Source organism: Diceros bicornis, chromosome 35 (genome assembly GCF_020826845.1).
Source record: "Diceros bicornis minor isolate mBicDic1 chromosome 35, mDicBic1.mat.cur, whole genome shotgun sequence".
In the NCBI taxonomy this organism is placed as follows: Eukaryota; Metazoa; Chordata; class Mammalia; order Perissodactyla; family Rhinocerotidae; genus Diceros; species Diceros bicornis.
This window is the reverse complement of record NC_080774.1, coordinates 14,483,144-14,510,307: the sequence shown is the minus strand read 5'-3', so window position 1 is coordinate 14,510,307 and position 27,164 is coordinate 14,483,144. Positions and strand designations below refer to the sequence as shown.

At 48.3% G+C, this 27,164-nt stretch overlaps 1 protein-coding gene across 1 annotated transcript in view; it reads left to right on the top strand.

The window, feature by feature from the left end:
* Positions 1–1,954: 1,954 nt before the first annotated feature.
* The window catches only part of NOS1 (nitric oxide synthase 1), a 105,800-nt gene continuing 80,590 nt past the window's right edge, over positions 1,955–27,164 (top strand). The window contains exons 1-2 of the mRNA XM_058531515.1: positions 1,955–2,066; positions 25,873–27,052. Of these exons, the coding sequence (XP_058387498.1) occupies positions 26,328–27,052 (725 nt within the window). The 5' untranslated portion in view covers positions 1,955–2,066; positions 25,873–26,327. The remainder of the gene's footprint in view (positions 2,067–25,872; positions 27,053–27,164) is intronic.

Below are 27,164 nucleotides of genomic sequence, written 5' to 3'. Positions count from 1 at the left end.
CAGCTTCCCTTCCCCTGGTTTCCTGATTTTTCCCCAGTTGCCATGGTAATTGAGGGGAGCAGTGTTCTGAGTCTGACACCACTGAAGCCCAGCGCTCAACTTTGAAATGGTTCAGGCAGGGAAGCAGGGCCCAGGACAGAAGGACTCAGCTGCAGCCCCAACTCCCTGGGATGCCTCATCCAGCCTTTACGTCACTGTTCTTATCCTCATCATCCTTTTCACTATTTTTGGCTACTGTTTACTGAGCATTTACTATATGCCAGACACTATGCCAAGAGCTTCGCCAGCACCATCTCATTGTATGCATCTTCACATCCGCTTCAGGCCCATTGCACTGCTGGGGAAACTGAGGCTCTGAAACTTACCCCATGTGGCACAGTCAGGAAGCGGCAGAGCCCTGGGGCCGAGAGGGAATTTCTCATGTCTTCCTTCCAGCCTGTTGAAGACAACACAGACCTCCATACACCCCCGCCAGCTTATTCTTTATTCCTTCCTCTCCTCATCCCCCATACCCCTCTTCCTGCCCCCGGAGTCACACCCCCTTCTCCCGTGCTTGATGTGCAAGACGGTCTGAAAAGCATTTATTAGTGACAAAGGGGGTGGTGGTTTCCCTCTTTGCCTCTTCTCTGCACAACTCCGAGCCTGAGTGGCTGGGAGGAGGGAAGATCAAGCCACCCAGAGCCAGGTGCTGAGTGTGTGTGTGTGTGTGTGTGTGTGTGTGTGTCTGAATTCTCTCTTTCCTTGATTTTCCCCGTTTCCCCCAAGAGTATGTGAGCAGCACTAACAGTGAAATGCAAAATCCTTTGCAATCTGCCCAGGAAAAGACAGCTTTGGAGACGGGTTTATATGGTTACCCATATGTTAGGGCCCCTAAGAAAGGAAGGACAGCTTGGTTCTCTGCGTCCTCCCCTCCCCGCCACCCAGCCCTTGGCCTCTCCCCACCTGCAGGTTTACCAGGCCACAGGTGAGCCTGTCCCCTGGGCCCTTCCTTCCTCCTCCCCAGCTGCCAGGCCTAAGCGCTACTCCGGGGAAGACCAGAACAAGGCAACATTTCTAGAACTGGCTGGCTCTCTCCCTGTCTGCCCACTCAAGAGCCAAGGCCAGAATTCAGTCTGCAACCTCCTGAGGGCTCCTGGGGGCTTCCAGCCCTGCTCACGCGTTAGGCTGTATGGCCCTCTGTCCCGTTAAGGAATGTTGTCCCCACACTGATGTAGAGACAGAAATAACCATCCCTGCCTCCCATGGGGCCCTCTCTGCCCTAAGAGAGCTGCTCTGTGGCTACTCCATTCAGCCCCCTCCAGGCTCCCAGAAATTGTCATGGTGTGTGTGTGTGTTTCCTGATAGAAAAAAAAATGGAAATTAGGTTATATAAAAGATGTATGCTTTGGAGCCCAGAGCGGCTCTTTTAATGAGGGTTGCGACGTCTCCCTCCCCACACCCATAAACCAGCCCGGGTTGGACGTCACCGCTAATTCGTTTCAGCGATGATAGGATAAAGGAGGGACATTAAGAAATAAATTCCCCCTCACGACCCTCGCTGAGCTCACGGCTCAGTCCCTACATATTTATGCGGCGTTTCCAGCCGCTGGGCGAGGAGGTACTTAGGGCCGCGGCTCCTCCGAGGGGCGGCCAGGCGGCGAGCGGCGGCCGGGCGGACCAGGTGAGCCAGGGGTGCGCGCGGGGCGCCTGGCACTGCGCGAGGGAAGCCCGCAGCCTCCGTCCAGAACTTGGGTTCGCTGGGGCGGAGGGAGGGGAGGGGACAAGGGAGGGGTGGGGGCTCGGCGAGGGGGGGCGGGGAGGATCAGAGAGGCACAAAGCAGAGGGGAAGGGGGAGGGACGCGCGCGGCTCCTACCGGGAGGTGAGTGGGTGCGACTGGCGCCCTCCAGCCGCACGCGCGGGGCGGCGGACCCGGAGGATTCGGAGCCGGGAGCGCGGCGGCCGCGGGCGCCCGGGAGGAGGAGCAGGAGGAGAAGGAGGAGTAGGAGGCGGGCAGGCGAGCGGACCAGCGGGCGGGCGGGTGCGCAGCGCGAAGAGGCAGCCTCGGCGCTGCCCGGCTCGGCGGCAGGTGAGTTGGCCCAGGCGTCCCGCGGCCCCTCTCTGTCCCCTAGGGCTGCCCGCTCCCGTGCGAGCCCCCAGTGCGCGCAGGAGGCTCAGGGTTTGCCGCGCGTCCCAACTTGGTTCGGGCGGCCCCGTTCTCCTCCCAGCGGGCGGCCCCAGGCCCGGGGCTCCGGTCCCGGGGGTCGACGCGCCCGCCCGGCTCCAACTTTGCAGGGACCCTGTCCCTCTTGAGCCGCGCGCTCGGCTGCGAGCTGCGCGCCTGCGGTAATGGCGGACCCTTTGGCACCGCTCGCAACCCCCAACGGGCAGCCTGAGGCTGGGGGACGCCAGTCGCTGGGGATCGTTGCACCTGTCCAACCTCAACTTTAGGCTCCCCTCCGTGCCCGGCTCTCCCGAGGGATGGCAGCTGCGAGCCCGCGGTAATGGCGGACTCTTTGGCATTGCTAGCCACCCTCGGCGGGGGGCCCGAGGCTGGGAGGGCTCTGCTCCTGGGGAATGTTGCTCCTGCCTGGCTTCCAACTTTGCGAGGATCTTCATTGCGCTCCTGCGGTAGTGGCGGGGCCGCCTGCACCTCTTACTTTTTCAGTCCGGGCGGGATTGGGGTGCAAGAGCGCCGGCTCCCAGAATTTAGGAAAGTTATGCCTTCCGCTCGAAAGATGCTCTAGGGCTCCCGGCGTGTCCCCTGGACGGGCAAGGGGCGCGCTCCACTGGGATTCGGGGCCGGCAGTGCACCGCGCGCAATAGGTTTGTTTCCAGGGCCACGCGAGGACCCTGGGGTCCGAGGATCCGGACGGGGCTCTCCGGACTGCGCCCTAGAGACCACGGGACTCTCGCCCTCACCCCTGGGGCATTGTGGCCGGAGCGCCTGCTGCTCTCCGCGGGCTCGGGACCGTGCTGTCTGGGGCAGGCACCTGGAGAGGCAGGCGCGCCGAGAAGGCAGTAGAGCGAGGGCAGAAAGCTTTCGAGTGACACCCCTGGTTCTAATCCTAGATTTACCCTTTACTTGCTGTGTGGCCTTAGGTAAGTCCCTTCACCTCTCGAAGCTTCAGTTCTCTTGTCTGTAAAATGGGGAAAACAATACCTTTTTCGTGGGGCTGTCGTAAAGCCTGGGGCAAGCGCTCAATACGCGGGAAATATTGCTAGTATTTTATTATCATAACGCCCCGGGAGACTGGACCCGGGAGACTCCAGGGCAGGGGGTTTCCTGCCAATACGAACTGGAGGTCCGCCCCTCAGTGTCCCCAGGCTGCGGTAGGTTGGCGCGCTTCCAGTGGAACCCAAGTAGCGCGGGGGAAGACGCGTAGGGTTCTTTGCAGATGAGATCCCCGCTAATCCCACAGGCCAGCTCACACCCGCGCTCAGGCCTCAGAAGAGCACCAAGCGGCCACGCAGGGAGCGCCCCCAGGGGCGGCTCTGGGCGGAGGCGCAGTGCTCCGGCCTTCGGCCTCCGGTGGCCTGGGACCCTGGAAGAGAGGAGGAAGGAGCTGACCCCTCAGGCCAGTCCCCCAGAGGAATAAGGGGAAAACTTCACCCTTTCTTCCGCTGTTTCTTTAATTGGGGGTGAGGTAAATACTGCGGGTTCACAAAGACACAGGGGAGCGTTGATTTTCGCCATTGTTATTTGGAACTTCAGATAAAACAGGGAAGGAGCCTCTGGTGCCCCAGCCCTCAGGGGTGGAGTCCATTCTCCTCTGCCCTCCGGCGTCTCAGCAGACAGATTTGAGAAGCCTTGGCAGGTCTCTGGAGGGCGGCATTCTGCCCCACTGCTTCCACCACCACCACCCCGGTCTTTTCCACCAGCCCGGTTTCCAGAAGCCCTCAAAAAGGCGCACAGCATTGTGCTGTCTCCAAGGCACTCTCACACACAGGGTATTCCTAGAATATCCTTGGGAATACTCCCCAAACTCCCCAGGTCTCCTGCACAATGATCTGAATCCCATTTTGCAGATCTGGAAACTGAGGCAGGGCAAGCCAAGCGACCTGCCTATAGTTACCTAGCTGGTAAGTGGCACAATCAGAGACTTCATTCCTGATTTTTGGCTTCTTAATTTGGGTCTTTTTGCACATGTCTGGGCACATGAGCAGTCTGACATGTGCTCCTGCCTAGCACCCACAGCCTCATTTCCTGATACATCTGCTCACCCGGAGGCTACCCCAGCAGTCAGGGGCATGACTACGTCTCCAAAAATTGTGACTTCCCCAAAGTCCCAGACCGTGTAGGGAAAGGGCCAACAGCATAGTAGAGAGACATGGCGAGGACCTCTGCTTGAGGCCAAGCTTAGCTCATGCCATGGCTGTGTGACCTCTGGCTGGTCACTTAACCTCTCTGAGTTGCAGTTCCATTATCTGCACAATGAGAACAATAGCTCCCATAAGGGATTGTTTTGAAGATTTTGTGATAGTGCATGTGAAACGTGTTCTGGGAACAATAGTTATGCCAAGATTGGTGATTGTGGAAGAAAGGAAACCCCATAGGGAAGTCTCCTGCAGCACCATTTGGGGCCAATAGTGGGTATGTGGTTTCCAGACCAGCCTGCCCCTTGTTTTGTTTTCCTGCCTCTTCTTTATTTTCCCCAAGTGGCTAAAGGCAACCACCCGGGAGGCTGTCTTTCACAGGGAAAGGTGAAAGGCTGGGAGTGGTATTGTAGAGTAGGCTGCTCCCAGAGGGTCTCTGCAGCTGAGCCATGGGGAGCTGTCCAAGGTACCACTCAGACAGTTGTCCAAAAGCTTCCTCACTGGTGGAGGTGCCAATTTCCCAGGATGCCGGATAACTTGGGGGTCAGTTCACCCGGATACTGTAAGTACACACAGGTTTAGCTGTGCTGCCTTCTTGGGTGTATGTTTTGGGGTGTCTTATGACAAGACTCGGTATGTTGCCTGTCACTCACATTCTGTGGGTCTCTGCACGGCTTGGAAGCCTTGGAAATGTGGTTGAGAGCCACAGGCAGCAGTCTGTGCCCGCCAGAACTGGGGCTTTTTCCTCTTAGATGGCAGAATGCACAGAAGTTGAATTTGGCCTTCCAGGACCAATTTTCATCAGGCCTGTTTGAGCACAGGGGCATGCTTCCCACCATGGGTCAGGGTAGGAACACATGTGTGGTTAACAACACAACAACGGTAGACGTGATCATTCTCATCCTTCTGATGTACGGTAGCATTGAGACGTCATCTAATCCAGCAATGCCAAACGTCAGTCTGGTGGACCATCAGCATCAGAATCCACCAAAAAGCAGAGATGCCAGCTCCCATCCCAGATCTAACAAATTGGTGTCACCAGGGGAGACTTGAAGTTTCCGTATTTTTAACAAGACTTCGGGAGATTCCAGTGCCCTCCGCTCTTGTCTGTCATCTTCATTTGACAGATGGAGAAACCGAGGCCCAGAAAAGGTATGTGCAAGTTGCACAACACAATGCTGGGCTAGAACCTCAGTGTCTTGACTCTTTGCCCACAGCTCATTTATGAGAACTACATGTTTACTTCAGTACTGAGAAGCCTCAGATTCTAAACAGAACGGAAATTTAATTCTCTCTCTCTCGGTTGTTGTCATAGATTGGACCAACCGTTCAGGGGAGACTGAGCATGATTCCTCCCACCTTGACCTTGGTGCACGTCAGCCCTGGCTCCCCATCTAACGTCGGGCATTAGCCTCGTTTGTTGATCCATCTGTCTTTTCAGAAAGGAGATTCATTTTAAAAGGGACCCTATTAGGTTTAACTTTAGGAACCAAGTAATCACAGGAGCTGTAAACCCAGTCTAACTACCACTGATTTCACCAAAGCCATTGGTTTGAGCTCATTTTGCAGCCGTCAGCCCCGCATCCAACCTTTGCAAGTCCCATGTATGTTTATGTCACTCGCATGCCTGTTCCTATGGAAGGAGAGTTATGAGCAGCACCCTGAAATGCTGGAAAATTGAGTTTACTTGAATCTATTAGATGAAAATGATCTATCAACAGAAAATGCCCCAAAGTCCCCAATAAAAGTGTAGCTAACAGGGTGCAGCAGGCGTGGATCTTGGCATCGTCATGTTTAGTGATGATAAGGCGAAGACGAGCAGCGGTTATATGTGGTTCTGCAGCAGGTGGCAGCACATTTGTCAAACATGTAGTGATGAGTGTTCGATGGCAGGCCCAGTGCCAGGCCCCAAGGGCAGGTGCCCAGATTAAGGTGGTGTGAGCCCTGCTCTGGCGAAGCGTGCAGTCTGGTTGGGCAGTGGGCACCAAACAAGTCTTGTACCAGGTATGAAGATTCTGCAAGAGAAATAGAGGCGAAATATTGCTGCAGCACCCAGGATGGGTGACTGGGGGTATCAGGGAAGACTTGCTCAGAAGAGGTGGCATCAAAGGTGGTAGCCTTCTGATTTGTAGTACCCTCTCAGTGACAGGGTCTCCGGCACTGAACCAGGTCAAGTGCAGCCAGGTTGAAAGGCAGAGGGCCACACTGAGAATCAAAAGAAGACATCATCTGGGGAAGCATCTGATGCCAGGCTCGGGCACTTGTGGAGTCTGTGACTCGGGGTGAGTGAATTAACCTCTCTGAACCTCAGGCATGTCATCCGTGAAATGGGGATTATAGCTACTGCATGGGTTGTTAGGAGGATTCAGTGAGATAGCGTATGTGTAACTCTGGAAAGGGGGCAGCAACAGGCCCATCTCATTGGTCAGAACGCAGGAAAGAAATGCAACAAAGAGAGACCTTTTCAGTTAGCCGGCTGATGTGGGCCATGCCCCTTCCCCTCACTCAGCCCCAATTCTCTCTCCTCTGTGAGATGAAGGAGCTGGAATTCAAGGGCAGTTCCAATCAGAAGCCTGCAGTTACGTTCTATTTGGCTGGTCCAGGGTTTGTGTTTTGGTTTGATTTGGTTTGGTTGTTTTTCTTGCCTTTAGGCCACAAACCCCATCATTAAAGATTGTTTATGTCACTTGCCTGGTTCTTCAAGACTTTTCAGTTTACAACCCCTGGACTGACTCTCTCGAAGACCTTTTCCACCATAACATTCCCTGCCTCTCCCAAGACAAACATTTGCCTAGTTCTCGTCCATGGGTCGCAGTGGTGATTTCTGCTGACAATTCCTAAAAGAAAGGCTGTTCTATTAGGATGGAAAACACAGAGGCCCTTTGCAGGGGCGAAATTCCCGTTTCCAGCCTGGGCAATGTTTTCCTTTTCCCTGCCTCTGATTTGCATATTCTGTCCCCTACCATCATAAGATCACCTCTTCTCAATTGATATTCCCCAGAAAACATGGGCCTCCTTTCTGGCCATCCAAGATGCTTCAGGAGTCTTGGACTAAAGGCACCTGAAAGAAATTCCACAGATTTCCAGGGGTCTCCTGAAAAGCGTCTCAGCTTCTGGCAGGAACCTTTGCCCACTAACATTCTATAATACCCAGGAATCTCTTCTTTATTCAAAACCTGACAGCTCTCAAGTGCTACCATGGGGACTAAAAAGGTGGGACTTTCTGGTAGAAATGAAGAAGGGAGCTTGCGAACTCAAAAAGCTTGCCCAACTACGGATGGTATCGATGAGCAGCTAGCGCTTCTCAGCTAAAGGATTTCTTGTCATGAACAAGAGTTAGGACAGACCCTTCTTCATCTAACAAGCAAACCCTGACTCCCAGCTCTGTGCCAGACACCATAAGGGAGGCTGGGCCATAAAGAAGAGGAAGACCCTTTCCTTACCCTCAAGTCGCTCCCAGTATCCAAGAAAGGGATCAACTTGCCAAGGACTAGAATGCAGTAGGGCAAATGATGTGAGCAGTCCATCCTCTCTGATCGTGAAAATAGCCATGTGGATCACATTGTGCTGTATTTCATTCCAGGAATTTTAAACATAAAAATGGAACCTACAGGGATAAATCAGAATAGTACTCGAGAGCAACTGACATATTTTGGGCATGTTTTTCTCTTTGATTTTTGAAGCAATTTCTTAGCTCTGAAATATTCAGTCAGGAAAATGAAAACCAATTATGTTCATGTACCAGAATTCAGGTAATGAAAAGAGTCAATAACATCTATGTGCTAGTTCATTAAGATAAGTCTTAGCTGGAAAGACCTTCACTTGTCCCCTGATAGCATCGTAGTCACTGAAATGAAGTCCCTTTATTTCTTGCAAAACGTGATATAAAATGATGAGACCAGATGGATTTTTTGGCTTGATATTTTTATTGTTTTTGATTATTTTTTAACAAACACGCAAAACTCCTACGTGTAGATAAATGTTGTTTCCTTAACTGCTGCCTTCAATGCCTAGGATTTCTTGGGGGTACCTCCTTCAAGACTTGCCCTCAGGATTTATATTTCTTCTGGAATCTCCCTACTAGTGATATCTTGATGGGCTTTTAAGGGTTTCTGGATGTATTTGCATTTCAGAAACAGCAAGAAGTCATTGGGAGCCACATATTGCAGTAAAAACGGGTGATTACATTGGAGGAAATTGTGTGGCGATTTCGTTTTGAGGAGGGCTCTTTTTCGAAACAATATGGTATAATCAGACTAGGTTTCTTGTCTGGTTCCAAACAGGTGTCTAAGTCAAGCATCATGCCCTGTGCACCTCATCTTGAGACTCTCCTGACAGGAACCAGCCCCCATGAAGCCAAAAATCTTCTCGCTCAAGAACCCCTTGACAGCCTATTTCTGTGCAGCAGACTGACTTCTCTCTCCTAAGCAGTGGGGATTAAACTTACTACTGCAGTTGCCATTGTTTAAAAAACAGCCTCTACTGAATATGTGGTGAAATTTTGCAAGTAGAGTTCATTTTCTTAGGTGTAATAATGGTGCTGTGGGTTTTGTGGGAGTCTTTATTCTCAAGTTATGTGTGCTTAAGAATTTAGGGCTGAAGCATCATGATGTCTGCAACTTATTTTCAAATGGTTCAGTGTAAAGAGACAGAGAGAGAAAGAGTCAGAGAGAGAGATGATAGGTAAGTAGGTAGGTAGATAGAGTCAGAGAGAGGTGACAGATGGATGGATGGATGGATGGATGGATGGATGGATGGATGGATGGATGGATGGTTGGATGGATGGATGGATGGATGGATGGATGGATGGATGGATGGCTAGATAGATAGATAGATAGATAGATAGATAGATAGATAGATAATACATAGAGTTAGAGAGAGAGATGATAGGTAGGTAGGTAAAGTTAGAGAGAGATTGATAGATGGATGGATAGATAGATGAGTCAGAGAGAGAGATGATGGGTGGATGGTTGGATGGATGGATGGATGGATGGATGGATGGATGGATAGATGGATGGAAAGAGAGAGACAGACAGACAGACACGGCAAATATAGCAAATGCTAATAATTGTTAAATCTAATTGGAAGTTTATAGGTATTATTGTACTATTCTTTTAAATTTTCTGTGTTTAAATATTTCATAATAGTAAAAAGTTGGGCGACAGGAATAGCTTTAGACAGACTTTCCTCTGTGTTAAAAATCCCACGTTTTTTAGTAGAATAATAGTCAGCCTCTCCATCTCTATCCTCCTCCCCCAGCACATATACACACATGCTCACACACACACTCATGAGCACCTCTTTCCCTGGAAGAAATAACCCTGCAGTTTAGCAGAGTGTCACTGTTTTCCATGGCAGCCTTTCTTTACATTTTCCCTCAGCATTTTAATTAGGGCTGTGAGTCACTGTGCTTTATGAAGGCTGGTGACAATGTCATTTACGGCTGTTTAGCATCTCAATTGAGCCCTCTTCTGCGGAGCTCATTACATCAGGGGCACTGAGCAGTGAGCAGGTGACAGTTCCCTCCATCAGCAGCAGAACAGGCTCCAGGCCTCTTGAGGAACTGAGAAATGAGCTTGAGGTTCGTCCCTGGAATATCTTCCCAAGTTGCGTTTTCCACCGCTGGGTTTATAGCCTGGGTGTGGCTGGATGTGTTTGAGTTACGAAGGGTGATTCAAAACTGCGGCTTTGACATCTTTCTTGGTGTCAGCAAGCTTTTCTTCCAAGCACAGGGGTCTGATTTGCCATGACATCGGCTCTTGAATGCATTAGACCCCTCTGGATGTGAGGTGACAGGGAGGAGGCAACATTCTGGAGCCCATCCACGCTGGATTTGAATCCAGCCACTGCCACTTAGTCACCTTGGGCAAGTTTAACCTCTCTTTAAACCTCATTTTCCTCTTCTGTAAACGGGGGGATGATTCCACGTTGCTGGGCTATTGGGACCATTGAATGCTTGGCGCGTATTGGGTGCTCCATCAGTTTCTTAGGAAGGATGAGGATATCCATTAGGATAATTCGACTTCGACATGCTATGCCCTTGACCATTAGCATTGCTTCCGATATTCCTCGTCCTTGGACCCAAGGTGCAATGAGAATGAAGATTTGCCAGTCAGGGTCTAACTAGGAAACAGAAGGCACCTGCAGCTAGGATTTCTAAGATAATTTATTGAAAGTATTGTTTAAGGACACAATTTAAGGTACCAACAGGGGGAGGTGAAGTATCCAGGGACTAGCAACAGGGGGAGTGATGACCACCCCAGGCCTGATGAAACAGGATGGGGGAACAGTGTTACTGAAGCCCTTTGGGCCATGGAATAGAGTCGGGGGAGCTCCGAGCAGAAGCGGTGCTCAGAGGGGAGTGCAGAAGTCTCCAGGCACAGCACTAAGACAGGAGGGAGCAGAGGCAAAGAGAGCAGCCTCCCGCCTCCCTCTCTCTCAACTCCTTTGTGCCTCCCATTGGCCTAACCCAATCAGAAGCCAGAAGGCAAGGAGCCTGTTGCTATCCATAGCGGCCAGCCCCCTCCTGGGGCCCAGATAAGTTTGGAGAACGGTGGAGAATGGATCTGGGGGCAGGAGATGGGGAACAACCAGCACAGATGGGGGAAAAGAGGAAGAGCTTGCTGATAATCATCAATAAAACCAACCCCAATCCGTCAGCTCTGAGCAGAAAGATGCTGCCCTGATCTGGGCGGTGCTGGAGTGTGTCCAGTTTTCTGTAGGATGCTCATGAAATCCTCAAGACCAGTCAGGCATTTGCTTTCATCTCAAACACCGAAATGCACCCCAAGGTACTTTGAGGAAATGGGAGTGGGCATTATAAAATCAAATGAATGGTGTCAGGGCATTGCAACCTAAGCAGCTAACTGTAGGGGAGAGTCCTGGGTAAATGAAGCATCTGGTCTATTGCAGAGGTAAGGCTTGTGGGAGAAGCTGCTGAAATAGGTTTGGTGTTCAGTCAACAAGTAACTGGTTTCGTGTCTGTTGAATGTCCATTCTGTGTCATTCTGAGCACATCTAGAGGCGACGGCCAGTGTCGTACCAGCCAGATGTGCACCTTGGGAAATGAGAAAAGTTCTTGGATGCCAAAGCAAGGCATTGTGGAGGTAGTTTGCTGGGGAGCCTGGGATTTTATTGCTGACCTTCGAGGGGAGTCGTAGGTTACAGTTGGAGGAACTTTCTTGGTGAAAGCAGCGTGACATTGTAAAAAGAACTCTGGGGTGGGAGCTAGGAGTCTTGTGTGGCTCCGGCAAGGGTGATAACACCGGCCAACATTCTTCATGCACTTGCTAGGGGCCACCTACCGTGTTAAGTTCCAGGCTCGCATAAACACAGGTTTTCTAAAACGTGGTTGATACTCCACTGGTGGTACCCATTTTTTTTTATTGAGGTAAAATTCACATACATAAAATTAATCATTTTAAAGTGTACAATTTAGGGGCTGGCCCAGTGGCGCAAGTGGTTAAGTGCACGCACTCCACTGCGGCGGCCCAGGGTTCGCTGATTCGGATCCCAGGCGCACACTGACGCAGCACTTGTTAAGCCATGCTGTGGCGGTGTCCCATGTAAAGTAGAGGAAGATGGGCATGGATGTTAGCCCAGGGCCAGTCTTCCAATCTTCCTCAGCAAAAAACAGGAGGATTGGCAGATGTTAGCTCAGGGCCGATCTTCCTCACAAAAGTATAAATAAATAAAGTGTACAATTTAGTGGCACTTAGTACATCCACAGTATTTTACAACCATCACCTCTATCTAGCTCCAAAACATTTTCATCACCCCAACAAGAAACCCCATACCCAGTAAGAATTGAAAACAAGTGTTCAAACAAAAACTTGTACAGGAATGTTCATAGCAGCACTACTCACAAGAGTCAAAGGTGGAAGCAACCCAAATGTCCATCAGCAGGTAAATGGATAAACAAAATGTGCTCCATCCATACAGTGGAATATTATTCAGCCATATAAAGGAAGGAAGTACTGACACATGCTACAACATGGATGAACCTTGAAAACGTTGTGCTAAGTGGAAGAAGCCAGACAAAAAAGGTCACATATTGTAGGATTCCATTTATATGAAATGCCCAGAACAGGCAAATCCATAGAGACAAAAAAGATTAGTGGTTGCCAGGTGCTGAAATGAAGGGGCAAAAGAGAAACTGCTTAATTGGTACCCATTTTTTTAAACTTTTTATTTTGAAGTAATTTTAGATTTACCGAAAAGTTGCAAAATAATGCACTGAGTTTCCTTACACCCCTATCCAGCATCCCCTAATATTAACATCATACATAGCCATAGTACAATTGTCAAGAACAGGAAATTGACAATGGCATAATATTAACTAAACTACAGGCCTTATTTGAATTTAGTCACTTTTTCCACTAGTGACATTTTTCTGTTCCAGGATCTTACCTAGGATCCCACACCACTTTTAGTGCTTATTTCTCCTTAGTCTCTGCTGATCTGTGACAGTCTGTGAGTCTCTTCTTGCCTCTCACGGCAAGACACTTTTGAAGATTACTCGGCCATTACTTGGTAGAATGACCCTCAATTTGAGTTCGTCTAATGTTTTCTCATGATTGAAGTGAGATGGTAGCCATTTTTTAAAAATTTACTCATTAAATATTTGTTTTGATAGATGATAGAAAAATGTGGCTGGTACCTTCATACCTTGATTTCATGGATATTATTATTTGAGATGAGGTTATAGTAAGCACATAAGATAAAAAGTGAGTCAACTTTAAGGAAAAATAGTAAATAAATAATTGCAGAGGTGAGACACAGGTGTGGCACAAAGTTGTGAAGGTGGTAAAACAGTTTGGGAAACGTGACATCATTTCACGTAATCCTCACAAGAGCCCTGCAAAGTAGATACCATTATTATTTGCCACTTTGCAGATGAGGAAACAGAGGCACAGAGATGCTAAATGTCTTGCCCAAAGCCACACAGTCAGTAAATAGCCGAGTCAGGATTTGAACCCAGGACCTAAATCTTAACCATGACATCCCCTGCAAGCCTTCCTTCCCACCTCTGTGACATCAGTTTAGATGCTGCTCACGGTGACATCTTTCTCCTTTTTCTGTGATTTTATTTCAGGGGGAAATTTGCAGAACTCTCTACGGTAAGGCTGAATCGGGTGGGAATGTGTCACTCAGTGCTGAGGAAGGGGTGTCTTCTAGGGGCTTGCCAGGTGCACTGGTACAGCAGGAGATAAAGACCCAGCCAGCTCAGGTAACCCCAGGTGAAGTCACTAAGGAAAACATATGGGACCTGGGACTGTGTGTTTGTCCAAAGGGAGAAAAGAGGCTGGACTCCATTCAGCTCTTGGTGGGATGAGGGCAGGTGAGCATTAGCCACTGGGCACAAGCTGGGACAGATGCAGAGAGCTCTCAGGAAGGTGGGGACCTGGATCAACTGGGGGCACCTATGACAGGACCCAAATCACTGAGCACATCCGTCCCTTCATTGAGCAGCTTCTAAAGGTGACCTTCCTTGTTTCCCTGTACGCAGCAGGGGTCCCACAGTCAGTTAAATACCTACAGGATCCGGCAAGAAACAAATGAGTGAAGGGGGCTACCTGGGGGCCGGGGGGCACTGGAGAGTTCATGTTCTCTCTGAAAGGGGCACCACCACCCACCCCAGCTATTTGCTGACATTTAGGGTGAACGCACCTTCCAATGTTCCAAGAAAGCCAGAAATTTGTATTTCATTTGAAAGTTCCACTGTTTAAATGGTGGTAACTAATTTGAAAAAAAAAATTCTCTTTAACTGTGTTAACCAAATGAAATTCATCTGTGTGCCTATGGGCTGTTGTTTGTGGAATCTGACCAGAGCCTTTTCGAACCAAGCGCTATCCTGGGTGTGAAGCACTTTTGTGCAGAACAGCTTATAGTTTGGGTTGAAAGTGAAATTTCACTTGAAATTGCCATTTTTGTAGGTCACAAAATAGTTGAATGTCTGCAATTTTAGACAGTTCAACGTAACATTATCACACTCCCTAGACTTAAGTGTTCTGCTTGAAGCGTTGTGGTACTGCAAAAAAGTAACACAGGCTTTTAGAAGCAAGCTGGATCAGCGTTTCTCAAGCTATAATGTGCACACCAATCACTTGGGGGTCTTCTTAAAATGCAGAGGTCTGGGGTGGGGCCTGAGACTCTGCATTTCTCATCAGCTCTCAGGTGATGCAGATGCTGCTGGTCCGTGGACCGTATTTTGTGTAGCAAGCTATTAGACCATGTCCATCATTGGTGATTTTACAAACTCCGTTGAGACCCCACCTTTGGTTCTTTTCCTGAATCCAAGTATGTGAAGTCTCATTTATTTGTTCTTTCATTTGTCATGGGCCACGTTATCACTTCCCTGCAGCTGCTTGGCAGGAGGTGAACTGATACCAGCCCTGCCTTCCTGTATGGCAACCACCAGCTGGAACGGCCCTCTGGACATAGCATGGGCTCTCCAGCTCTCTGCAGTCTCCACCGCTCCCTCTCACCTCCCACCTGGGCTACTTCATTCAATAGCTGTAGACTTGGAGATGGAGACCCTGATTTATTGAGTACCTACGATGTGCCAAGCACCTTGCTGTGCACTGAGGGTGCAACAGCACACCAGGGAACCATGATCTCTGTCTCCAAGGAGTGTATGATCTCATAGTTCATTAGGATGATCCATTTTTGGAACACAGTAGTTACTTGATAAAAGCCAAGTAAATGAAGGAGTTGTAGCAGGGGTCTCTGAGACTATGGTTCTTATTTTAATTTTATTTTTTATTTTAAAAACTATATTATCATGTATAGCTCCCTTAACCAACTCTAAATAAGTATAATTAGCCTTTTATCCTAATTATGAAATTGATCTTTTAAATATTTACCTGGACAAGCAACTAGTATGGGGGTCTGTGGACCGCTACAGGGCTCCAGGATACCTGCAAATCCTGGAATTGTGTGCACAACTTTGTGACAGTTTGACCCTTACCCCCACCTGTCATGGTATCCTCAGACCCCCTGTTATCAATCCTGGAGAGGCAAATAATAGTTGGAGGTGGCTCACCAGGAGGGAGGGGGCGGAGGAGATGCTTGGCTGTTTGGGCTGCTTTTGCATAGCCAAGAACAGTGTAACTAGATAGAAAGGGCATCTACCAAGAAGGCTGCAGCTCACATCTGTGATGAGCGTTACTGTTGAATATGGGACTGTGAGTAAATTTCTCAATTTCATGGGGGAGGCAAGGAAAATGAGCATGTAACCTGAGTTTGAGAAGAAATCATGCAAGAAATGTGAATCCTGGTTCTGACTCTGTCTCTAAGAACCTTAGGCAAGTCCTTCCCCATCTATGAGCCTCAAACTCCTCATCTGTAAAATGCAGGTTTAATTCAGAGACTTCCATTCTTATTGCTTATTGGGTGATAGAATGCTTAGAAAGTCATATTAATGCTATGGACCCTCTCCCCATATAAATATACATATGCATGTAGTCACAAAAGTTGTGCACATAATTCCAGGATTTTCGAGGTTCCCTGAGCCCTGTATGGGGCCCATATACTCCATGTTATGAACCATTGGAATAGAAAATCTCTAGAGTCTCTTTCAACTTCCAATTACTAATCATAGGTGGTGATCAGGTCAACTGAAATAAAAATACACAGTAGTTTTTGGAAGGTGATAAAAACAAAGACTTTGAAGTGTCATTATTTGTAGGTGGCATGATTATCTGCTTAGAAAATCTGAAACTGAAAATTATTGGAGCTAATGAAACAGTTTAGTAAGTAAAAATATTAATATATAAAAAGAACAAAGACTTTGAGTTCAGACAAACTTGGTTTGACTCCCCATCATTGACACTAGCTGGATAGACTTCTGTGACTAAATTAACACCTTTGAGCCTCAGTTTCAGCATCTATAAAATGGGAATAATAGTATCATGTCTTTCATATGGTTGTTGCAAGAGTGAAATTAGGTGATTCAATAAAGTGCTTCCATATAAAAATGTTCAAGATATTAGGTTGAACTATATGACACTGGTGAATTTGATCATTTGCAAAACTGCTAATTTCATATATTTCAATCTAATTAATAAAAGTTCAATAAAAGATGTTTCTGTGGATAGCTGATCATCCATTCAGTAAATATTTATTTTGTGCTTACTATGTGCTAACATATTCTAAGAAGAGAGTCAATTATATCTTTCGAATCAAAGCAGACCTATGCTGCCTTAGAGTCAAGTGACCAGCAAATGTACACCAGGCACATACCTGCCCTGGTGAGCTATTTTCCCTCCTGTCCTTGGTCCTTGTCCCCACATCCGTGCTAATATAGGGCAACTGCAAATGCATTTAGCAATCTGAGAGTCTTGATCTTTTACTGGAGTTTAACCCATTTACATTTATTGTTATTGCTGACGTATCTGACATATGTGGAGCTATTCCTGCCATTGTAGTTTGTGTTTTCTATTTAATGTGTTCTCCTTTTGCTGAAATTCATTTGTAACTGATTCAGGCCTAGGTGGATGCTGTGATCTATTTATACGGAACTTTCAAGTTAAGGGAGCAGATATTATCACTGCTCCCTTATAATAATCATTCTTACTTCTTTTTCCTTCCATGAGCTGGGTCCTCTTGACACAGCTTCCCTGTACCAGGGGCACCCAAGGATGCCAGGCATCAAGGGAGAAACCTGATTGAGTCTCAGGTTAACACTGAGCTGCAATTTAGAGGATACTGTTCTTGATGTCCTCCTAAAAATAATGACTCAACATTGCCCTTTACAGTTTACAAAGTGCTCTCTACAGCGTCCGTCTTATGTAGTCTTCACAAAAACCTTGAGAAGTAGTTGTTATTAACTTTTCAGTTTCACAAAAAGACATTCAGATTCAAAATGTTAAATGAATTGTCCAAGATCAAATGACCAGTAAATGGCACAGCTGGGGAATGAGCCAAATCAAGTGTATTTTCTGTAATCCCCCTGAGTTCTCAGATTGTGGAAATAATGACAGCAGGAAATGTTGACTCTTTCAATAGACTAGACCGCAGTTAAATTATTTATTACTACTCAGGAAGGGCAATTCTATCAAATGGGTTTTATTCATTCTTGTCCTTTCTTTCACCCATTTTTTACCCCACCCCCGCAATGTTCCCTCTCCCAAGAAATGGCATCACGTTCCATCTGCTTGTGGAATCCAGAAGCTGGGAAGTCACCATGGACCCCTCCCTGTTACCCCCTCCATCCAATCAGTCATGAAATCTTGTTGTAATCAGTCTCCTGAATGTCTCTTAAATCTCCCCACTTCCCTCCTTCCTCCCTTTCACTACCCTAATCCTAACCACCATCATCTCTCATCTCTGGCCTGCATCTCTCATCTCCTACCTGGGCCACCCATAGCCAGCCTTGCTTCTCCCACCCATTTTCCACCCAGCAACGAGAGTGATCCTTATAAAATCTCAATCTAACCACGGAACTTCTCTTCTCAAAACCCTCCAGTGCTTGCTATTGCTCTAAGAATAAAGTCCAAAATCTTTGACTTGGCTCTCAAGAGACCTGCATGATTCAGCTCCTGAAGGCTTCTCTAGCTTTATAAGATATTGGCTTTCCTCTTCTGCCACAGTGAACTTTGTCCGGTGCACCTCAGTGCCTTCTCATGTGCTTCTAGTGCCTTCTCTCCTCCACCCCTCAGTCCACTCCTTCATATGGCCAACTCTGTATCCTGACTCTTCCTCCAGGAAGCCTTCCCTGACCACCATCACCCAGACTATGTTGGGTGTCCTGTCATGCTCCTGTTAGCACCCTGTATTTCTACTTTGTTCTACTCACTATACTTCCCGCTAGTATCTCTCTCCCCCACAACCCCTCCACCACCGAGTTGTGAGCTCTGAGGACAGGGATGCTGTCTGTCTCCTCCATCCTTGCATTCCCTGTGCTCAGCTCCTTGGTGACCATGGCGGGAGCTATGTAAGAGTTAATGAATGAATGGATGACGTGAATGAATGAAAAGGAAGGAAGAGAGGAAGGGAAGAAGAGAAAAGAAGGAGAAGAGAAAAAGAAAGTAAAGGAGAATATGATTTATTGGCAGTAAAAAGTATGTGCCATCTTTTTTTAATGATTCTTAAGAAACATTGCAGAGACCACGGATAATACGTTTCTTTTTTATAGTAATGAGGCCATCCTCTTGTCCATGATTTTGTTTATATATCTGGTCTGAAATAGTTTATTTTCCTGGAGGTGTAATCTAAGAGAGACTCTAAAAATAATAGTTAACAGTGCCACACACTTTACATGGATTATCCCATTAAATGTTTGCCCACTGAATTATCCCATATAATTAATTTCATGGTAGACACCATCATTGTTCCCATTTTACAGACGAGAAATCTGAGGCTAATAGGTAGTAGAGATGGGTCACAAACCCTTGTCCTTCTGGCTCCAAGGCCCATGCCTTTGACCACTACATGACACTTCCAGGGATGGAGCATGTGTGGCAAGCATGGGGGGAGAGGTACATTTGTGAGGCTTTTTGTGCCACTGAAGGATCCATGGAGGGAAGGAATTTAAGAACCTTAGCCCCAAACTGTGGAATTTTCTGTCTACATGATGGATATAGTACTGTACAACCGGCTGAACTAGCTCATAAAAACAAGGTTTACAAAATGAACATGAAATGAAGGCTCCGTAATTCCCCAGACCTATTCCAACATGGGGACGACAGCCCTGTAGCTCTCTCCTGAGGATGGACTGGACCAATGACACCCCCACCCTGCCCCAGTGATGTTGACTCACCACCAGGTTCCAGAGCCTGAGTTCTGGCTGCCTCTCTTGAGTTCCACGTCCCAATACACCAAATCTTGCTCTTTTGGTGTTCCGAGGAGGAGCCGGTGACAGCGCCCACTCCACTGGAAAGCAGGACCAATCTGTGTGTCCACAGCATTTACCTGGTCCTTCAGCCCAAAGCATTTAAGCGACACTTGTCCATTTGGCACCACAGACCCCCAATAGAGTGATGGATGCTTGCATGATGATTATTAGCAATAGTAGTGGGAAAAGGATCCATTTATGGGGCGTTGACCATAGTATATGGCACAGTGTAAGAACTCAGAAGTTATTAACTATTATCTCATTCCATCCTCACAGACACCCTCAATAGATGCTATTATCATCCCCATTTTATAGATGCAGAAACTGTGACTCAGAGAAGTTAAGTAGCTTGCCCACCATCACAAAGCCAAGTAAAGGAGCTAGGGTTCAAATCCAAGATACTCTGACTTCAAAGAACTTGCTCTTTTTTTAAAGATGATACAAAAACATAGTAAAAATAAATAAATAATACAAAAGAATATACAATAAAAAGTAAGCTTTCCTCCCACCCTACCCCTAGCCTCCCAGTCTTCTTTCCCAGAAGCAACCACTGGTAGCAATATCTTGGGTGTTTTTCCAGAGGTATTCAGTGCATCTCCAAGCTTATATGGAAGTATGGATGAATACATAGGACAGATATATAAATAGATTTATATACAGTGTTCTCCCTCTTGCTTCTTAAGTTTAAGATCGTTCCCCATCAGTCCTTTTAGATCCAATCCCCCTTATTTAATGCCCGTGCAGGATTCTATCGAATGGATGTGCCATAGGTTATGTAGTAATCCCCTACTGATGGATACCAGATTTTCCCAATCTCTTGATATTCTGAACAACTCTGCAAGGAAGAGTGTGTGTGTGTGTGTGTGTGTGTGTGTGTGTGTTTAAGGATGCTCCTTCCAGTTTATCTGCAGGAGAAAGTCCCAAAAATTAAATCGCCAGGCCAAAGATCTGTATATTTTACATTTGGGGGTTGATATTGTCAAACTGCCATTCAAAGAGGTTGTAGGAAGCAAGGATGTAAGAGAGCGTGGGTTTCCCAAGGCCTCAGGCCAGGATATACTATTACACTTCAGACAATCCTTAATCCTTGTGCTCCTGACTCTAAACGATGCTCGTTCCTGCCCTGAGGTGTGGGCATTGGATCTGGGAAGATCCAAGTCCTCACCAGCTAACTGTAGCCATGAAACTGGGGGAATTAGGTGGCTGGGGAGACCCCATGGGACCAAGGTGCCCGTGCCTCTGGGATCCCCAAGACACACCACGCCAACTCACCCTTCTGATTTGCAGAGGTTGGCGGGTTTGTAGCTGTGACTTGCCAGCGTGGGAGAAAGCACGTCAGCTTGATTCCTGGGTGGTGTTCTCTCTGGGGAAAGACTGCAAATTAGCAGTTCAGGAGATGAAGGAAGTTGGTTGTTTTGTTGGTTTTTTTTGAAGAGCACAGTTGGCTTATGGTTTCGGTCTTTTGTTTATGTTGGGGGCGGCGGTATTTTGTTTTGTTTTTAAGACATGGAGGACTTGGAATTTGTTTTTAAATGAGATGGGAGGGAGATGGGAAACAGGGCTGTAACTCCATCAGAGATTTTGTGGGTGTGTGAACTGAAAACACCCAGGAGTTCACAGTCTTCTTTAATATTGTTCATTTAAAAGGTAATACACATGTGATTTAAAAAATTTAAACGACATTCAAATAGAAAAAAAAGGTATTCGAGTGCCAAGTATGTCTCCCTCCTACTTCTGACTTCCAGTATTCCTCATAAGATGCAACCATTGATACCTGTTCCTTCCAGAATATTCTCTGCATTTGTGTGTGCAGAATTTATGCATTTGCACCATTCTTTTTTACACCTAATGGTATATCTTGGAGCTCGTTTCCTACTGTAAATAGAGATCTACCTCGTTCTTTTTAATGAAACATTCTTTGTACAGATGGGTTAGATTTCAAATGACATTGGATGGCAGGATGTTGGATCCTGGACTAGTCCAGGTGACCCCTTTCTAGTACCTCTCTCTTCACGTGGTTCTAGGTGGACTTTCTCTCTCCTCCCTCTTAACCCTCTCATGTCTATTTCCAGTGGCCAACCTCAAAAAGTGGCGAGATGTTTGCTAAACTTCTGTGTCATTTTTCTAGCTTCTTTAGAAAGAAGAAGTGTCTTCTGTCTGGCCGAGTTATCAGTAGATTCTTGAGGGGGCCTGAGGACAGTGGGATACGAGGAGGAGCTCTGGTCCAGAAGGATCAGACTCTAGACCTGCACTGCCCAATGGCTGTATAATGTGAGCCCCATGTATGATTTTTAACTTCATAGCAGTCGCATTAAAAAGAGTAAAAAGCAACAGGTGAAATTAATTTTCATGACAATGGTGCTTAACCCAATGTATCCAAAATATTATCATTTCAACATGTAATCAGTATTGGAAAATTATTGCGATATTTCACGTTCTTTTATTCATGCGAGTCTTTGAGACCCAAGGTGTGTTTTACTCTTATAGCACATCTCAGTGGAACCAGCCCCAGTTCAGCAGTTCAGTGGCCACATGTCCCATGGGACAGCCCATCTCTAGACTCCCCAGCTGTCGCTGATCCATGTTGAATGAACCCCTCGATTCTCCAGACCTCTGTTTTCCTCATTTTTGAGCAGGGGAGCTGGACTAGGTGTTCTCAATGGCTCCTCTTCATCCTAACTTCATCTTAACCCCTCCGACTTTCACTGCTAAAAGTAGAAAGCCATGGGCAAGCCAGGACAAGAGGTCTCTCTATTGCAGCTTAATTTCCCCATCTGCAAAATAGGAACAGTCGAATGTGACCTTGGTCAGGGTGAGGATGAGAAATATGGCAGTAGATGAGGATGTGCTTTGGGGAGGACAAGGAGGGAGGTGTGGTGTTGTGGGATTGTTGTTAGGAGTAAGATTGACCCTGGCGATGCTCAGAGTCCACTCACTGAGACCCAGGGCAACCTCCTCGGTTTACTTCTCTGAACCGCAGTCACCTTGTCTGTCTGTCAGGTGGGGATAAAAACAGCACTGACCCTACACAGTCGCTGTCAGGATTAAATAAGACGTCCATGCAGAGGGCTTGGCGCCACCCTTAGCACACAGCAAACTCTCAATCATTCAAAAATTCTGCTGTTACCATTCCTCTAGTTGCAGAAACGCTGCCCAGGGTGGGGAGTGGCTTGCCCAAGGTCACACAGTGAGATGGTAGTCGGAGACGCTGGCCTATTTTGCCTCCTTCCTTCTCACTGGCAGTCGTCCCCGAAAGTCAGCCACTGATTTCCTCACAGCCAGGTAAATGAAATAAATACACCCAAAACCACTGAACTACTCGAATGAGGCCCGGGTCCAAGTGTCGTTTCCATGGCATGTACTCCGGAGTGCGCACGTGATTTGTTTAAAATCGCAGCTCCAGAGGGCAGAGGCTGGGTTGGCAGGACATGCTACCCAACACCATCTCCCTGTGTTCAATGCCCGATACTGTGACCACTCGAGATTCTTTGATGCGATTTGAAGCAAAGGGCCCCCTTCTAGATGGCGCATGAAGTACCTTTGGCGAGACTGTGACGGAGTAGAAAGTGCACTGAATTAAAAGCCAGGGAGCCCGAATCATTAGATATTATATAACAATAACAGGAAGCTGTTTCTTCTGAACATTCACTCTGTGACATTGCTGAGTACTCTGCATCCGCTGTTTGATTCACTCCTCCCGGTCCCCCAAGGAGGCAGTCATTCCTTAGCGACCCCATTTATAGATAAGGAAACTGAGGTTCAGAGAAAATAAAGAACTCACCCAGAAACACAATGATAGAGCCAGAAAGGGCTTTAAAAGTCTTCCTTGGGGCAGAAGGGTGGCCGGTGGCCTGGCTGGCCCAGGACTGAGGGAGCTCCTGGATGCTGGACATTCACAAGCTGGGACAAGTGCGTCTCCAGCTTATATGGCAGCTTAATTGATTCATCTGTAAAATGGGGATCATTGAACCTGACCCTGGTCAGGATGAGGATAAAAATACAGCAGTAGATGAGGATGTGCTTTGGGAAGGAAAAGGAGGGAGGCTTGGTGTTGTGGGGTTGTTATTAGGTTTATGATTGACCCTGGCGATGCTCAGAGTCCACTTACTTCAACACAGAACTGTTTTTTCTCTCTCTCTCCCCCTCCCTCCCCGCCTCTCTCCCTCCCTCCCTCTCGGCAGACACTGAATATCCCAGCGTCTCCCAAGCCCAGCCTCTTTCCAATTCCTTCCAAAGATCAAGTTGCCTTTCTAAGGCCAAAGTCTGAGAAACAGAACCCCAATTCCCCAAGCACCAGCCAACAGCCATCTCTGATTTAGAAAGCAGCTGAGAAAGAGAGAGGAACAGCTGAGAGTGGCTGAGGAGGTTTCTGGATTGCTTTATTTCTTTTTTCCTTTTTTCTTAAGCCAAGTCTAGCCTCTGTCCTTGGATGAGGCCTGGCCCAAGCCAGCGTTTGGAAGAAGTGAGCTGGCGGGCCTCACCCCCCAAGAGCTCACCCTCAGGTCTCGTCTTTAATTAAAGAATGGAGCCCAGTGCCAGACTTGGACCCTCGAGAGCGAACTGGAGGTCCCAGCTGTCTTTGCCTCCAACTTAACAATGAGCATCCTGGGTTTGGTACCCGGAAGACACAGGGCTCGAGGACAGTTAAGGAGGCAAGATAGGGAGGTGGACCGATCTCCCCAGTGAGGAAGGACACAGTGGTTCTGGATGGTTTTCTCTGCAAACCAGGACCCCAGCAACAAGGTGCTGAATGACACTCAGCCGGTCGACACACGGGCCGCACACACTCACACACGCAGCAGAGAAATGACACGGCACCAGGGTGATGCATGAATACACAGAGAGAAACACACACACACAGCGACGCCAGATGGAGAATGCAGCCTGGGCTGGGCCCGGGTATTCATTATTCCCTCACCCACACAGAGGGGCTGGCGGAGTTACGTAATGCAAGCCGCAAAAGGGGGAGGCTGAACTTGCTAACCACCCCGCCTTGAGGGGATCCAGCAGGTGCCACCTCCTTCTCAGGGGGAATGTCTGCACCCACCTCCTGCGCTCAGAGGCAGCAGGAGCTTGTCAGCTGCCTCAGCCCTGGGGTGACCCCGGGAATTCACTAAAAGGGAAGCGAAAGAGTGAGTGTCACTTTGCTAGTAGTGACAGATGGGGGCTCCCTCCTTGCACTGAGTGTGGTGAGGATGCTGGTAGGAAAGGGTGCTGGGGCAGAGATGGAACTGGAACTTAGCTGGGGGTAGGGAAAGAGAGGGAGGTGTTCTCTGCTGTCCCACACCTGCCCCCACTCCACCCACAACCCACAGATCACCTGCCCCAGCCCAGATACAGAAGGTGCACACACCTCACCTGGGCCTCAGCATCTCCACTTGGGTCTCCTGTGGGCCATTGGTACCCCAGCCATACGCCATTTCCCAGAGCCTGGGGGAGCCAGTGGGAGCTGTGACAATAACTAGAATATAAATTTTTAAAAACTAGAGTGTAAGTTTAAAAGCTCAGGCTCAAGGGGCCGGCCCAGTGGCATAGTGGTTAAGTTCACGTGCTCTGTTTTGGCAGTCCGGGTTCGTGGGTTCGGATCCTGGGCATGGACCTACACATCGCTCATCAAGCCATGCTGAGGCGGCATCCCACATACAAAATAGAGGAAGATGGGCACAGATGTTAGCTCAGGGACAACCTTCCTCAAGCAGAAAGAGGAAGACTGGCAACAGATGTTAGCTCGGGGCCTGTCTTCCTCACACACACACAAAAAAATGCTGAGGCTCAAGAGCGGGGCCAACCTGAGTTCAAATCCTCCATCTACCATCATTCTCTATGTGACCTTGGATAAGTCACTGAACTTTCCCAAGGGTCAGTCTTCTTGTCTATTACTGTGTGGATCAAAGGAGAAAAAAATATACATGAAGAGCGTTACGTGCTCAGTAAGTGTCTGCTATGTTTAGTCTTTGGGGATTTTTCTTCTTCATTCGATAAATACTCATTGAGCTCCTGCTATGCACTTACGCTGGGGGCACATAGTCCACTCTTCCTCATGTTTCTCCATTAGGGTTTCAGACGATCTGTAGAGTACAAATGTTCTCCAACATTTTGTGTGGACCCATGTCTTTAGTAATTATTATAACAAATTTGGTTTATGATGGTTTGTAATGTGGCCAGGTCTGTCCTTTTGAACCTAGAACAAGTCAAATCACAAAAATGGTCATAAAGGCCATTGACATCACCCATCAGTGGTTCCGTGGAGAGTGACATCATTTCCTTTCCAGTGGGTTTGTTGTGAGGGCTTTGGGAGTGGCCAAAATAGAAAGCCAAAGATCTGTCTGTGGCAGCTGAGCTCCTGATCTGTGAATGGAAAATGTTTGTGAAACACAGAGAGCCAAAGGTCACATGACAAGTTGGAGTGGGGACTTCTTGCAGTGGAAAAGAGATGAGACAGGTCTTAGGGTTCTTGCCATCTGATTTCTGGGGCTGTCAGTGGTTTCCCCAGAGAGACCCTTGGTCTTGGAGGGCTTTGATTATGGAGATGAAACCAGGCAATTTGCAGCTAACTGGGAAGGTGTCCCCATTGAGGAAGAAGGATTTTGTTTCTAGGTTGGCTTCAAAACTCCAGAGCATCTTATGGCTACACTTCTCAGTTGGCTGCGTTTTCCATCTTAGTTTTGAAGGTGGTGTTGGGCACTCCACACAATGTCTCTTTTTTAATTCTCTTCATCCCCTCCCTGTTCCTTCTCTTCAGCTCAGGAAGCCTCGCATCGGATCTGAGTCTAACGGGCTGGCAATGCCCAGAGAAGAGTCCACACTAGCATGCGTCACCCCTAGACACATCTAGACACATCCACCAGACACTTCTCCTCCCCAGTCCGCCTGGCCTGTTGCTTAGGGACACGTCCCACTGCTTCTCCTGACATCTGCCTGATCAACCATCGCTTACTTAGAGAACAGGGAGGGAGGCAGACGCATGAAATCATGCCACCAACGACCGAACAGCAATGAGTGGATGACGCCAAGTTGACGTCAAAGACAGAGAAGACCAAAGCCCAAGAGCAGCTCGCTCTCGAGACTTTCTGCAGCCCCTGCAGCACCAGCCCCCCAGCTCCTTCTCTCCGCACAGCCTGAAGCCTGGCTCCTTCTGGTGAAATCATCTTGGCTTGACATATTTTGAGGTCTTCAGACCTTTGGACACTAGGCACCATGGAGAATCATATGTTCAGTGTTCAGCAAATCCAACCCAACGTCATTTCTGTCCGCCTCTTCAAGCGCAAAGTGGGGGGCCTGGGATTCCTGGTGAAGGAGCGGGTGAGCAAGCCCCCCGTGATCATCTCCGACCTGATTCGGGGCGGTGCCGCGGAGCAGAGCGGCCTCATCCAGGCTGGAGACATCATCCTTGCTGTCAATGGCCAGCCCTTGGTGGACCTGAGCTATGACAACGCCCTGGAGGTCCTCAGGGGCATTGCCTCCGAGACCCACGTGGTCCTCATTTTGAGGGGCCCCGAGGGCTTCACCACACACCTGGAGACCACCTTCACTGGGGATGGGACCCCCAAGACCATCCGGGTGACACGGCCCCTGGGTCCCCCCACTGCAGCTGTTGATCTGTCCCACCAGCCGTCAGCCAGCAAAGAGCAGCCACTGGCAGTCGACAGAGCCCAAGGTCCTGGCAATGGGCCGCAGCATGCCCAAGACAATAGGCAGGAAGCTGGCCCGCTCTCCCACACCAACGGCCTGGCTCCCAGGCCCTCGAGCCAGGACCCTGCCAAGAAAAGTGTCGGGGTCGCCCTCCAGGGCAGCGGGAAGAACAACGAACTGCTCAAAGAGATAGAGCCTGTGCTGAGCCTTCTCACCGGTGGGGGAAAAGGGATCAATGGCGGGGGACCTGGCAAGGTGGAGACTAAAGATGCAGAAGTCCAAGTGGACAGGTAAGCTCCACAGGTATGTGTGTGTCTGTGCGTGTGTATGTGTGTGTGTTGTGCATAACCATATACTGCGACTCAGTCTCACAGCCCAGAAGCCACCCTGAGCTGTCCCAGA